General features: G+C 36.7%; 1 protein-coding gene across 4 annotated transcripts in view; it reads right to left on the reverse strand.

The window, feature by feature from the left end:
• The window catches only part of VPS8 (VPS8 subunit of CORVET complex), a 304,326-nt gene that overhangs the window by 45,316 nt on the left and 244,831 nt on the right, over positions 1-14,179 (reverse strand). For all 4 annotated transcript variants that reach the window (XM_073231972.1, XM_073231971.1, XM_073231970.1 and 1 more), the window contains exons 42-44: positions 8,708-8,788; positions 6,927-7,096; positions 3,622-3,787 (exon numbers count right to left, since the gene is read on the reverse strand). In XM_073231972.1, coding sequence (XP_073088073.1) covers positions 3,622-3,787; positions 6,927-7,096; positions 8,708-8,788 — 417 coding nt within the window. The remainder of the gene's footprint in view (positions 1-3,621; positions 3,788-6,926; positions 7,097-8,707; positions 8,789-14,179) is intronic.

Consider the following 14,179-nt stretch of genomic DNA (forward strand, 5'->3'; position numbering starts at 1 on the left):
TGGTACAGATGTTATTTTAAAAATCAATTTTACAGGTTTCAACAAGGCCAGAATGCTAAAAATACAACAGGATGAAGGCAGGAAAATGGGGTTATGGTGGTCCTACAAACTTGAGTTCATAATCTGCCCTGAGCTATATATAGTTCCTTTAGCTGTACACTAGGAAATATAAATCACCTTCATAAAGTTGTTGTGAAGATTAAACACATCTAAAGCATATATTTGGTAAATTTCATTTCCTCTTTCCCTCTTATGTTACCAATCCACTAGATCTTTTTATGATTATCTTAGAAGAAAAACAAGGGAAACAGACAGCTAGAGAAAAATATAAGAAATGCAAAATAGTTCTCATTTGAGCTTGCTTCATTATTAGGAAGCATCAAACATATTTTTTCAAGAAGATCTGAGCAGTAATCTTACTTGTTTTCTTAACAATGAAAGACATTGAGGGTGGAGGTGAGATTGACAAAGAGACATGGGGACTTTTAAAGGAGGGTGACAATACTACTCTGTATCTTATTGTAAAGGTGGTTGTCAAAACTCACAGAAGTTGAGTTTTGTTGTTTATACATCATGCATTAAAATACATAATTACATATATAACACATAATTGTATTTTTTAAAAAGGAAAAAAAAAGTATATTTTAGCTTCAGTACTATCTAGGAAGAAAGAAAAAGTCTAATTGCAATATCCAGGCAATGATATACATGTAATCACAAGTTATTTATGAATAGGATATAACTGAAAGAAGCAAAAAGCTGAACTGCCCTAAGATGTAATGACTTAAATATCTGCACAAATAAAAGTTCCTCCATCTGCATTTTGATTCAGCTTGGAAATGTGCTGGAAATTACACGGCCTGTTTTTCCTTCCCTAAATGTAAACAAGGGAGCATTTTGGATGACTAGTTAATAAAATTTTCAATCTGGAAACATACCAAACATCTTTACATGTATGTCCTGTGGACATCTCTTAACTCTGACAATGAATTCTCTATCTTATTCCTCAATTGTGTTTTGCTTATTGCTTTCTATCTCAGTGAATGGTACCACTAACCACTCAGTTGCTCAAAAAGAAATCTGGGTGCTAACTCTGACTCCTCTCTCTGTCATACCTCCCCATCCAACAAATTTATCACCACCCCCAGTAACTCTACCTCTCAAATATAGTCTCTCTTGGGGGAACAGAGAAGAGCATGGCACTAGATTTGAGCATGACTGGATCTAGGGGGTGAAAGAGAGTGAGTGGTATGAGATGAGGCTAGGGAAGTAAGCAGGGACACATGAACTGATGTTTGTGCTTCTCACACACCTTTCAAATATGTACTCTTTTCTCCCTCCCAACTTCTATCATTCTAGTACAAGTTATCACTTCTCTCCTCTAAATTACTTCAATATACTTGGTCTCCCCACATCCATTCTTGTTTACCTTTCAATTCATTTTCTGCACTGCAGTTACAATGTTCTTTTTTTTCCTATTCTGAAAAAAAATATGTTATTCTAATCAGATCACTCTTTCTTTAAAACCCCTCAATATCTTCCCTGTTTCTTTAGCATAAACCTCAGAATAATGTGGTCTCTGCTTACCTGCCTAGCCTCATCTCAGACCACTCTCTTTCACCCTCCAGGTCCCATCATGCTTAGAGTCCAGTTTCATGTTCTTCTCTGCCTCCCAGTAGTGATGCTATATGTTTGTTCTATATATTGTTCCCTGTCTGGAATCCTCCTCCTCTTACCTGCCCTTGCACCTAAACTTGTCTAGCTTAATTCTTTTTGCCTTTGGAGGCAGCTAACATGGCACTGTAAGGAAGTCGTCCATAATTTCCCATGTCTTGATTAGGTCTACTCATTATCTGCCCTTACAGCATAGTTTACCTATAAGTATCTGGGGTATAATGAAAAATGTATACTTAGTGCCTTTTGTATGCTAATAAGATGACTAGTGTCTGTGGACCCCAGGTAGCTTCAGGATGGAAGCTGATCACTAGAAAGATTAAGCCATGATTAGAAGGTTGGAACTTTCATCCTGCCCTCCTCCCCACCCACTGCCATCTCTGGGGAAGGGAGAGGTGCTAGAGAGAGAGTTCAGTTACTAATAGCCTATGACTTAATCAATTATGACAATATAATGAAACCTCCACAGAAACTCCCCAACAAAGTTCAAAGCACTTCTAGGTTGGTGAGCGCACTGATGTGCTGGGAAGGGAATGTGCTGGGAGAGAGCATGGCAGCTCCAGGCACACTTCTACCCCCATACCTTGCCCCTGTGTTCTTCCATTTGGCTGCTCTGAGTTGGATCTGTGTCATAAATGAGTAAATATAAAGTATTTTCCTAAGTTCTCTGAGTTGTTCTTGTGAATTATCAAACCTGGGGTGGGGATGTTACAGGAACCCCTGAATTTACCATGTCATTCAGAAGTGTGGATAACCTGGGCTCCCATTTGCAACTGTCCTGAAGTTAGGGCAGTCGTGTGGGGATGAATCTGTGCAGTGTGATGTTAACTCTGGGTAGTTAGTGTCAGAATTGAACTGAATCATTGGGTATCCAGTTGGTATCCAGAGAACTAATAGAATTTGTTGTCAGAAAGAAGTCAAGAATACTTACTCAAAATCTTCATAATTTCATTGATGATAACTACATAAGACAAAAGGCTTTGTCTATCATTGTGCACCTAGCACTTAGTAGTGAATAGACACTATCCCATATATACTGGGTGAATATATAAATGAATGCCTACCACTGGAGTATAGAAATTTGGAACTGTTACCTAGGAGGAGCCAGGTCAGGGTTTTTTCCCTGGATTTGCTTCTGACACACGCTGAAAGCTAATTAAACAGAGAAAAGCAATGGGTCCAACTTTTCACTCTGTGATGTCAAAGGACAACTACAGGAGGGGCTGGCAGAGAGGATGGAGCAGGCAACAATAAATGGGTCGCCATTTCTCTGAAGAGGAAGTAACTGGGAACGACACAATGACCAATTCACAGCCCTAGTGACTGCCCCTCCGGCACATCGAGCCTCTTGTGTAGTCAAGTTCTGTTCTCCTAAAAGCTATTAAGCAGTAGAGTTCAAACCCTGCTCCACTGCCTGCATAAGAAAAAAAAAAGAGAGGCTGTGAAACGAACAAAAATCGTAAGTAGTCCATCTGTCAGACTCCAAAGGCAGTGAAAATTTCTCTAACAGTATTGTGTCAAGTTCTTTGAAGTAAGTTACCATGCCCAGAGCACAGGTGTACGTACTGTGTCCCCACTCACTTAACAGAGGTGGCACTACACTCTTCAGCACACAGGTACTCCCTAGTACTGTAGCAGTTGTACTTGCTGACCTCTTATTTTGTCAAAGGATCTTAAGCAGGCTCATGTGTAAACATCCTCTCTGTTTCACAAGATCTTAAGCTTCTTAAGGGCAGAAATGTCTTCTGTTGCTCTCAAGTCCCTGTTTTTCTGGGTTGGGCAGAGAGGAGAAGCTCTTCTAACACTAAATAGGACTGAACAGAAGATGTCATGCACTGGATACCCATCAGGTAAATTTGTTGAGGCTTTTTAAGAACTGAAAACAAATCAGGAAAGGACAGGCCTAAAAGGCATCCACCTCCATCTTGTCATGAAAAAAAGTCTTACCTGGGATGGGGTTATCCTCCCTTTTTTGATTTCAGATGAATTTTCACTTAATTTTCCTACTTTGTTACTTGAGCTGCATTTGTAGCATGTCCACCTTGTTTGGCCCTCAACTTCTATGGTGCACTCTTTGTTTTGCAGACAGAAAGAGTGATACAAATGGCCACAGCTGCAAAATGAAGGCAACCAATTTGCACCTTTTGTTATCATAAAATCTGTAACATAAGCTGTGTTAGTGTATTTGTAAGTGACAAAGATTTCCAGTAAGCTGGAATGCACTGATGGCTGTCTAGGTTAAGAAACAAGAAAGGGAATTTACTTGTGGCTGTCCTCTCTTTAAAATCCTGACTCAGATACTTACTTGTATACTTAAGTTGCAAGTAGGAACAGAACCACAGTTCATTTCTCAAACTATGAAATACTTTTAGACAATGTGAAAAAAAAGGCAATTGGAGAAATCGTAATTACATAAATAGCTTGATTAATGACATGAGAGGTCTTCCTCATCAAATTCAAGGCAGGAGTTGTGATTTGATTAAGCACTCACAAGTGTGAGTGCTGTAGCAAATTTTTACACTATTCCTATGAAAAAATTCTCTACTGATTACACTAAGTTACCAAATGAGCCTCCCAGAAGTGACAGCTCAGTCAACTTTGCCAATTTCTCCTTGTTTCTCCGGCCTGAAATATTGGACTACCTCAGAAGCCAATTCTTTTCTTTAGTCTATATAGTCTCTCTTCTCTACTCTTTCTCTTTTCTATATATAACCTTCTCTCCAATGCTCTTCTTTCCATAGCCTTGCTCCTTTAGTGATTACTTCCAGTTCCATAGCTTTAAAATAACACCTACATGCTGATGACTGCCAAATTTATACCTTCAGCCCAGACTTCTCTCCTAAACCCCATCTGTTTCTCAAGAACTCTACTTTGGATATCTAATAGGCATCTTAAATTTAACATGCCCAAACCAAATTCTTGATTTCCATCCCACTCCACCTCCACTGCCTGTTCTCCTACAACGCCCACACCTCAGTAAATGGCAACTGCCATTCTTACCATTTTTCAGGCCAAAAACTTTTGTGTCATCCTTGACTATTCTCTTTCTTGCACACCTCACATCCAATCTATAAGCAAATTTTATCAGCTCTACCTTTAGAATGTATCTAGATATTTACTTCATTACTATCACCTTAGGCTATCGCTCACTTGGATTACTGGCCACTCTACTTTCACCCTTGACCTCCTATACTCCATCCCAGCACAGCAGTCAAAGTGATCCTTAAGATACAGGTCACATGTTTTCAACCCTATCCTCAAAACCATCCAGTGGCTTCTCATCTAATAGTAAAAGCTTAATTCTTTATAATGGCCCAGTTTCTACATGATCTGGCCGCTGCTCCCTCAGAGGCCATCTCTCATCAATTTCCCTTTCCATTGCTCTGCTTAGCCCACACTAGTCTCACTCACCCACTGCTCCTCAAGTACACCAAGAATTTCCTGCCTCTCCATCTGCACTTGTGGACCCTCTGTCCAGGACATTCACCCCTTGATTTTGCATGGCCACTTGCTTTAGGTCTCTGCTCAAATGTCACTTAAATAATGAGACTTTCCCTAACTACTCTTTATAAATTAGTAGCTCCCAACATTCTCTTTCCTCTATACCATGTGTTATTTTATTCATGGTAACTAATTAATTTTAAATTAATTAATTTTAAATTGTCTGTTCATAAGTCACCGTCACAGTGAAGGTTTCCCTGACAACTCTATTTATCTCCTCCCACAAACACTTTATTTCACTTAACATGTTTTATTTTTTTTCACAGTAGTCACTACCTGGCAATTGACTTCTTTGTTTGTCTGCCCCACCACTAAAATGTAAACACTATGACAGCAGATCCTTTATTTTGTTCATGAACGCTATACCCTATCCCCTTGAACAGTACCTGGCATACAGAAGGTGCTCAATAAATATTTGTTGAATGAAAGGGCTCTTTGTGTGATGAGAACTACTTCTTCCAACCACCAAATCTATCATTATCCTATATCTACAATAGTAGTACCTGACACTAATATACTGCTTACTGCAAGTGTCTTACATAAATTATTTCATTTAATCTTCACAAACCCCCAGGAAGCAGGTACCATAATTATCTCAACATACAGGTGAGGAAACTAAGATGTAAAGAGATTAAATACCTTGTCCAAAATCTCACAGCTAGTAAGCATCAGACTTAGGATTTGAACTTGAGAAATTAGGCTCCAGAGACCATCTCATATTGCCTCTCTGGGTGAGCACTAGATATCTTCTCTCTTTGCACTGTTTCCTTAAGTATCATTTAGATGCCGATGGTTACTAAATTTATATTTCCAGGACATATCTCCAGGTTTCTGACTAGAATAGCTGTCTATCTGATATCCCTCCTTGGATGTCTAATAGCCATCTTAAACCTAACACCTCCAAAACAAAACTGTTGATTACCTCTGACCTGTTCTCCTTCATCTTACAATGGTACCACGTTCATACAGTTGCTCAGGCCAAAGACATTTTTCCCTCACGCTCCACATCTAATACACCAGCAAGTTGGCTCTATCCTTAAAATACATTCTATATGTCTGAGTCTGTTTCTGTTTGTTTGAGACTCATAGATGCAGCAAACAAAACTGGTGGTTACCAGAGTGAGGAGGAGCTGTGGGGGAGGGTAAACTGGTAAAGGGTACTAAGGGGTACAAACTTCCAGTTACAAAATAAGAAGGCCATGGGCATGTAATGTACAGCACAGAGAATATAGTCAATAATACTGTAGTACCTTTTATGGTGACAGATGGTAACTAGACTTATCATGGGGATCATTTTGTGATGTATAAAAAGATCAAATCACTATGATGTACACCTGAAACTAATACAATATTGTATGTCGATTATATTTCAATAAGAAATACATATATACATTCTGAACCTTTACTCCTACCTCTCTCATTCTGCCCAAATGTCACTTCCTTAGAGATTTTTTTCTTGTTATGGCATCTTAAAATAGCATTCTCATCCTGAACAGTTCATTCATCCCCTTACCCTGTGTTCTGTTTTTTTTATAGCTATCATTACTCTGTATTTATTTATTGCCTGACAACCCTAACATCCATTCCTCCCAGGTCCCATGCAGGTTGTAAAGTCTCTGAGGGCAGGAACTTCACCTTCTTTATTCACTGCTAGCATGACTGGCTGAGGCTCTGTATCTAGGTGTACTCCTGCCTGGTAATAACACACATATCCGCATACCACGTGTATAACATTCCCTTCCTTCTTTTACCTGAAAATAATAATTTCGTCAGCCATTTCTTGGTGTCTCTTGTACTGCTGCAAACATATAGAGCAGTATTCCTGCTTGGGGTTCAGTCCTCTGGTGACTGAAGCTCTCAGGTTACACAATGACCAATGGAGATCTTGGTTTAGAAGACTAGTAGTTGTTTCCAGCAGGGTCTATAAGAGATCAAGATAAAAAAACAAACAAATGTTTATAAATTTAGAGAGAGAGAGAGAGAGGATGAATGCAGAATAGTATCTGGTTAGTTTCCAGCCACAAACAGCTGAAACTGGAATATACTACAAAGACACATAATTAATAAAACAAACATCAAAAACCCCCACGCTTAAGTGGTTAACTTTAACATGCAGAGTAATGACAAGTGCATACACTAAGATTCTTGAAATAACTATTAAAAGGCTGTCATTAGTTTCTACTGAGAAATGTGTGCTCTGCCATTCTGTGGCTTAATTCAGTACTGATGGCTTTTGAATCATTAGCTAACCTCAAATCTATTTATTACATTTAATATATAAGTTCTTTTTGAATGGCTCAAAGTGTTATACCAAATAACAAAAAAAAATCCCTTATTTTTCTATAGAAATTGCATGTATGGCAATATTTCAAATAACCTTTCACTGAAAAAGCTAATGGCCATTATTCGGCTTTCATTTCCCTTGGGCAGAGAGATCACATTTCCCTGATCAGCACTTACAAGTCATTTGAATCTACTCAAGGCTGTGACATCTGTCATTAAGTGACATAAAGACATTTTCACGGCTATAACATTAAGTCATTTTAGGAATGTGCTTATAAAGTATTGTTTTCATACTGTATCTAAGGCTCAACATTTATGGATATAATTTAGCTGTGCATTTGGGCTCTTTTCTGTCAGCCCTAATGGGGAAGATATTCTGACCATCCTCCTTGCTAAAGAGAAAGCTAGTCCTTCCTCTTTATCTGTAACCACTATGTTCAATTCTAACAGTCTAACCATAGTAATTCTTTCAGTCACCCTCATCTTTTCCTCCTCTTCCAAAGTTCACAGAAATTTTCTGCCTTGCAGTCAGCTTTGTTTCTGCTACCACGGAGCCTGGGCCTGCAGGGGTGTCAGCTCCACTGGGTTATGCTCAGTAAACCTGTAGTTCTTATGATACCCTAAGAAAAGTTCCGTCACCCCAAATTTTCTTCACTCTGATTATTGAAAAGAGCAGGCATTGTATCGAACATGCCTAAATGGTGCTTTTTCTAGGTGGCTTCATGAGTCACTTTGAAGTATACTAAGAAAAAAATCTGTACACCAACCTGGCTCCTACTGATAATTGAAGCCATAGGAAGTTTTGAATTAAGGGAAGATGAGTGACCACTTTCGGTTAGTGGCAATTATCTGCTTCAGAATGTTTAAAAAATCATTCATTCATTTAATTTTATTTTACAACTATACTCAAGCTGACCCTTCCTTTTTATGGGTTATATCTTTGCATTCAATTATTTTTCCAGGAGGTTTCTCACACTTTTCATTTAGAAAAATGATATGTGTTCCACTGCCAATGAATCAAAACAGTAAAATGACTACAAATTTGATGCATTTCCACATTCTAGAAGGTATGTGTGTATAGAAAATATTAATTAAGGTGAAGGAAAATTAAACAATTTAAAAAACCCGTACTTAAATATATCAAACTTCCACTAAATAGATGGCAATTTTTAAAGAAAAATAAGTGCAAAGAAAAAATAAATAGCTCCTTTCTACCTTAGGATAGGTGTAGGAAAAGAGAATAACTTACTTGTTCATAGTTAAAGGTATCCAACATTCCCAGAATAAGTCCTTGGATTTCTCCAAGTTTTCCTTTTCCATAAACTGGATCCTAATTAGGAAAAAGTTGAAAAAGTTATAATTCTGTTCTTGGTATTTTTTAATTCCTTTAAAATAAAAGTTATCTGAAAAAGTCAAATACTCTTGTGTTTTCCTACAGTCACACAATATTTATTCTTCCAGGAACCTCCTACTGGAAATGCACATCAGTCTCCCTCTGCCCATCACAGTATTTTAGAAAAATAAGTAAAATTTGACCCAAGCCCCTTGTTTAACAATCTTCTTTGCAAGTCTAATTAAATTTCACTCTGATTTTGTTTCTCTAAGAGCCTTCTTCTCCTTCATATTAAATAACCTTACACTCTCTGAGCTCTTATCTGCTACATTAAAATCAAATTAATGATTATCTAGAATCTGTCCAACAACTCCTATAACCCACATTTGGCCACCTCCTGGCCCAAACCAACTAAACTGCTTTAGTTTAGGAGGCAAGACTTCGTTTAGGAGATGAGTTTCTAGATCTAAGGAGCAGCTTTCAGTTTTCCAAAGTTTTCTTCAACAAAGTCACTACTAATAAACAAAATATACTTAGACACCCAATCTTCCTTCAACTGCTTTTCCTATGAGGTAACCAAGTAACTTGTTCATTATGTACAATTTGGAAAACAATGAAATATACAAAAATAAAACAAAAAAAGTAAAACTAACTACCTAGAGGTAATAAACACTTTTGATATTCTGATTTATATTCTTCCAATCTTGTTTCTGGAGAAGGAGACAAAGGGCAAGAGAGAGGGATGTATTTCTTAAAATTTGGAGAAGGACAGAAAGGGCAAGACATATTGTAATTTAAATTTTTGAAACACAAAGTTTGAATTTGAAAGAATCTTAAAATTCTTAAAATTTGATTATTTTGTACAATTTTGATTATTTTGTACAATTTTGATTATTTTGACTTTTATACCTTTTTTTACTTAATAGTATATTGTGGGCAAATATTTTTTAACAGCTGCAGAGTATGAATCATGTGAAATACCATGTGTTATTCAACCATACTTTATTGTTGGACATTTAGGTTTACCTCCAACTCCCCAAATTCTACCCACTATTGTCAAATGCTAGTGGCTGTAAATTTTGGTCTAAATCTGATTCTTTCTTTAGAGGAGACTTCTAGAAAGGCAATTACAGATTCAAAGAGAATTTTTATGGATATTGCTATATACTGCCAAAATGTTCCACCGAAAAGTTGTATCATGCAATTTTTATCTCCATCAGCATATTTGTATACTCGTTTTACTGCACCTTTGGCTAGGCTGAGAATTATAATTTAAAAATTGCTAATGAGTGAGTATATAAAGTCTATTACTTATGACTCTTCCATGCCATATAGGGAAATCCAACTATATAGTAATGATAGAGGTAGCTTCTGTTTATTAAGTGGATAGCATATGCCAAGGACAACACTAAGGACAACTTTATAAATCCCATTTCATGAAGTTCCTTCCAGAATATTTATGAATGAAGAAATTCATGCTCAGCAAGGTCAAGTAGAATTCTCTACGACCACAAAACTATTAAGCAGATAAGTTGGGTGTTGAATCTAGGTATTTCAGAAACCATGTTTTTAATTAACACACTATATTGATCTCCCAAGTATAGATACATAAACCAATAAACTAAGTAATAAGTGAGGGTTTGCTAGATGATACAGGTATTCAATATGAACAACTAAGTGATAAGAAATGTTTGCTGGAAAACATGGGTAATACTTCTGGTTACTTCTTAGGGAATAGGTTTATTAAGATCTTGGTGCATTAAGAGTAACTGTGAGTTCAGATGTTAAGAAAGAAAAGAGACTGTAAGGCAGAAAAAACTTAAAAGAGAGGTTCCAAAATGTGAGAGGAAAATTCCTGCTCTTGTACAACACAGTCTTAGTATTTACTTCTCTTTTTTTCTTCTAGGCTCTGATGATGGCTCTTGAAGATTGGGTGGGTGCAAATTGTAGCTATGATGGATTTTCAGTATTTTAGTTGGTCTAAAACAGATTGTGTCCACACAAGTTCCTGGTCCCTGATGCTGAGGATATGCTGAACTGAGGGTAGAGAATAACTATGTGTGTTGTGTACTCATGAACAAGATTCCAAGTTTGGGCATAAACAGGTCACTTAAACTTAATGGGGAGATTTTTGTTTCATAGCTAGAGACAGTATCACTAAGCTAAATATTCCTGTCAAACATGTGCAGACCATTTCCAAAAGGCAAGACTTTAGATATCGTGGACTAATCCTTTATTAGAAAAACAACTCAGGCCATTCACACAGCAGACAACTTTAAAAACTTTTTTTGCATAAAAATAGATCCATGTTCATGCTCTTTGAACTTACATTTAATTATGATTTTGGTCAAGCTCTTAATAAATACACCTATTCTTCAAAATATCAATGGAAAGTAAAAGATGTTATTACAAAAACCTACTTAATATCTATTATAATATGTTCATCCAATACACTAACAATATAGCTCTAGTATAGAAGAGGTCTGTCATTTGTCCTGTCAAGGGTGATTTGGGGAATGAAGAGGTCATTAAAAGGTTAAATTCTGTGAAAGAAGAGGAAATCTTTATAGGTCATGTCTATGTTTATATCAGTACATTTCCCTTAATATGCATTATTTAAAGGCAAAATTATGAAAATTATCTAATGCTGGGACAACATATAAATTATAGATGCAAAAGGAAACTCAAGGCTTCCAGCACAGCACATACATAACCCACTAGCTTTTCAAATTACTTTCCAAAGATGTCAGTTAGAATCCTCCACAATGAATGAATAACTGCTGAGGTTTCTCTTTAACTTGTTTGTAAACTATAAAAGAAGAACACACTTGACTATTTCACATAAGCTTTTTTATCAAAGAACACTTTAGAAAAAGATGTAATGACCACTTTCTTCCCCCTATTGCTTTCTGGTATCTACTATATATACCTACTACATATATTGTTTGAAATCTTCACTTATCGCACATTACTTTAAAATATGAATACAGCAGGTCAGCATATATATCATTTGTTTACTTTAATTCCTTTAGTAAGACAGTCATAAACAGCTTCTCAGAAGCCAAGAATTACTTTTGCCATACAGGAAGATCAATAAAAGCAAGCAGTGAAGACAGAATGTATATAACATAAATATAGTCCCTTAAAAATACTCACTAACTTATCATCTAGTGTTCATGAAAGAAATCGATACAATTCAGGTGTCAGGCATCAGTTTAAATAAACTGATGTTTATTGAATAAAGATTTAGTGGCTAAGAAGATCTCTGAGAACCTCTTATTATGTGAACACCTCTTCTGGAAAAACTATAAATATTTGAGCAACTTTACATCTTAATAACTGTCACTCCCTATCTTCTCCCCAAGGGACCTGACAAAGTGAGATGGATCTGAAAATCACCATGGCTGTTGTTAGGTACAGAGACCTAAAACTGGGAGTTAGAAAATTTAGGTTAATGCTCCAGTTGTGGTCACTTACCTGAGTAAACTCAAGTTATTTAATCTTTCTGAGTGGCACCTGCCTCGAGTGAAACATGAGGATACTGCTACTTCTCCAGCTTAATGTACAGAGATTAAACAAATGAAGAACACAGAAGTGCATTATAAACTGCTTACAACTACTCAAAGTCATTAGGTAATCAAGACAACTAGTATGTATTGAGTACCTACTATGGGCCAAGTATTGTGCTGGAACATAGGAAATATTCTAGGATATATTCTGGTAGAGAGGACTTAAGTGGTTTAAATACTGGGACTGATGAGAAAAATTATGTTAAGGAGGAAGATTTTTTTTAAAAAGGTACATATAAACCCATGATTGCAGCACTTGATAACTTAGATGAAATGGATCAATTCCTTCAAAGACACAATCTACCAAAACAACATGAGGAGAAACAGATAATCTGAATAGGTCGGTATCTCTTAACAATATTGAATCAATAAGTAATAACCTTCCAAAACAGAAGGTACAGGCCCAGATGGTTTCACTGGTTTATTCTGACAAATATTTAAAGAATAAATTATACCAATATTCTACAATCTGTTCCAGAAAGTAGAGGGACAGGGAATAGTTCCAAACTCATTCCATGCGGCCAGCATTACCCTCATACTATGACACATACTATCTCAATGGAAATGCCAGACACATACTGTCTCAATGGAAATGCCAGACACATACTATCTCAATGGAAATGCCAGAGAGTTACTTTGGGGATCAAGAAAAAATTATTCTAAAGTTTACATAGAAAGGCAAAAGTCCCAAAATAGTTAACACAATACTGAAAAAGGACAAAGAGGATCTGAAGCTATAATAATCAAGACAGAGTGGTACTGGCAAAAGACTGGACAAACAGATCACCAGAAAAAAACAGAGTGCCCAAAAATAGACACCCATAAATATAGTCAACTGAACAAAGGTGATTCAATGGAGAAAGGGACAATCTTTTCAGCAAATGGTGCTGGGACAACTGGAAACCCACCTGCAGTAAAATGGTTCTAGACACTGACATTACATATTTCACAAAAATTAATTCAGAATGGATCATGGACCTAAATGTAAAATGCAAAACTATAAAACTCCTGGAAGATAAGACGAGAAAAAAAATCTAGGTGATCTTGGGTTTACATGAGTTTTTAGATCCAACACCAAAAGCACAATCCATGAAAGAAAAAATTGATAAGTCAGACTTCATTAAAATTTTAAAACTTCTGCTTTGTGAAAGACATTGTTGAGACAATGAAAAGACAAGCCACAGGCAGGGAGAAAATATTTGAAAAACACATATCTGATAAAGGACTTGTATAAAAAAAATATACAGAGGAGCCCTGTTTACAGGAGTGCATCCTCCAGTCCTTGAGTAAATCCTCTCCAGACAATAAAACACCATTACAAATAAAAGAAGAAAATCCTATCTTTAAAATCCCTCTACATCCACATGGAAGTTTGGAGACAGAGAGTCATTTCGAGGACTTGAAGGGTGCTGGTTCTCATGAGCCAGTAAAAATAACCAGGTCAATCCGTGGAGCCTGTGAACTTGCATCAGTTGTTCAGTTAAATCCATGTAGAATTGCTAAAACAAAGTCTCTACAAAACAACCAAAATGTATCCTTTGAAAATATCCAGTGGAGTATAGATCCAGGAGCAGACCTTTCCCAGTATAAAATGGACATTACAGTAATAGATACAAAGAATGGCAGTCAGTCAAGATTAGCAGGAGAGACAGTGGTCATGGACTGTACGTTGGTTAGTGAAACTGGGCTTTTAAAAATGAAGAAGCAAGATGACGTCCAGAATATATAAAGAGCTCACACGCCTCAACAAACAAAAAACAAGTAACCCAATTAAAAAATGGGCAGAGGAACTGAACAGGCAGTTCTCTAAAAAAGAAAT

Source organism: Manis javanica, chromosome 3 (genome assembly GCF_040802235.1).
Source record: "Manis javanica isolate MJ-LG chromosome 3, MJ_LKY, whole genome shotgun sequence".
NCBI classification, from domain to species: Eukaryota; Metazoa; Chordata; class Mammalia; order Pholidota; family Manidae; genus Manis; species Manis javanica.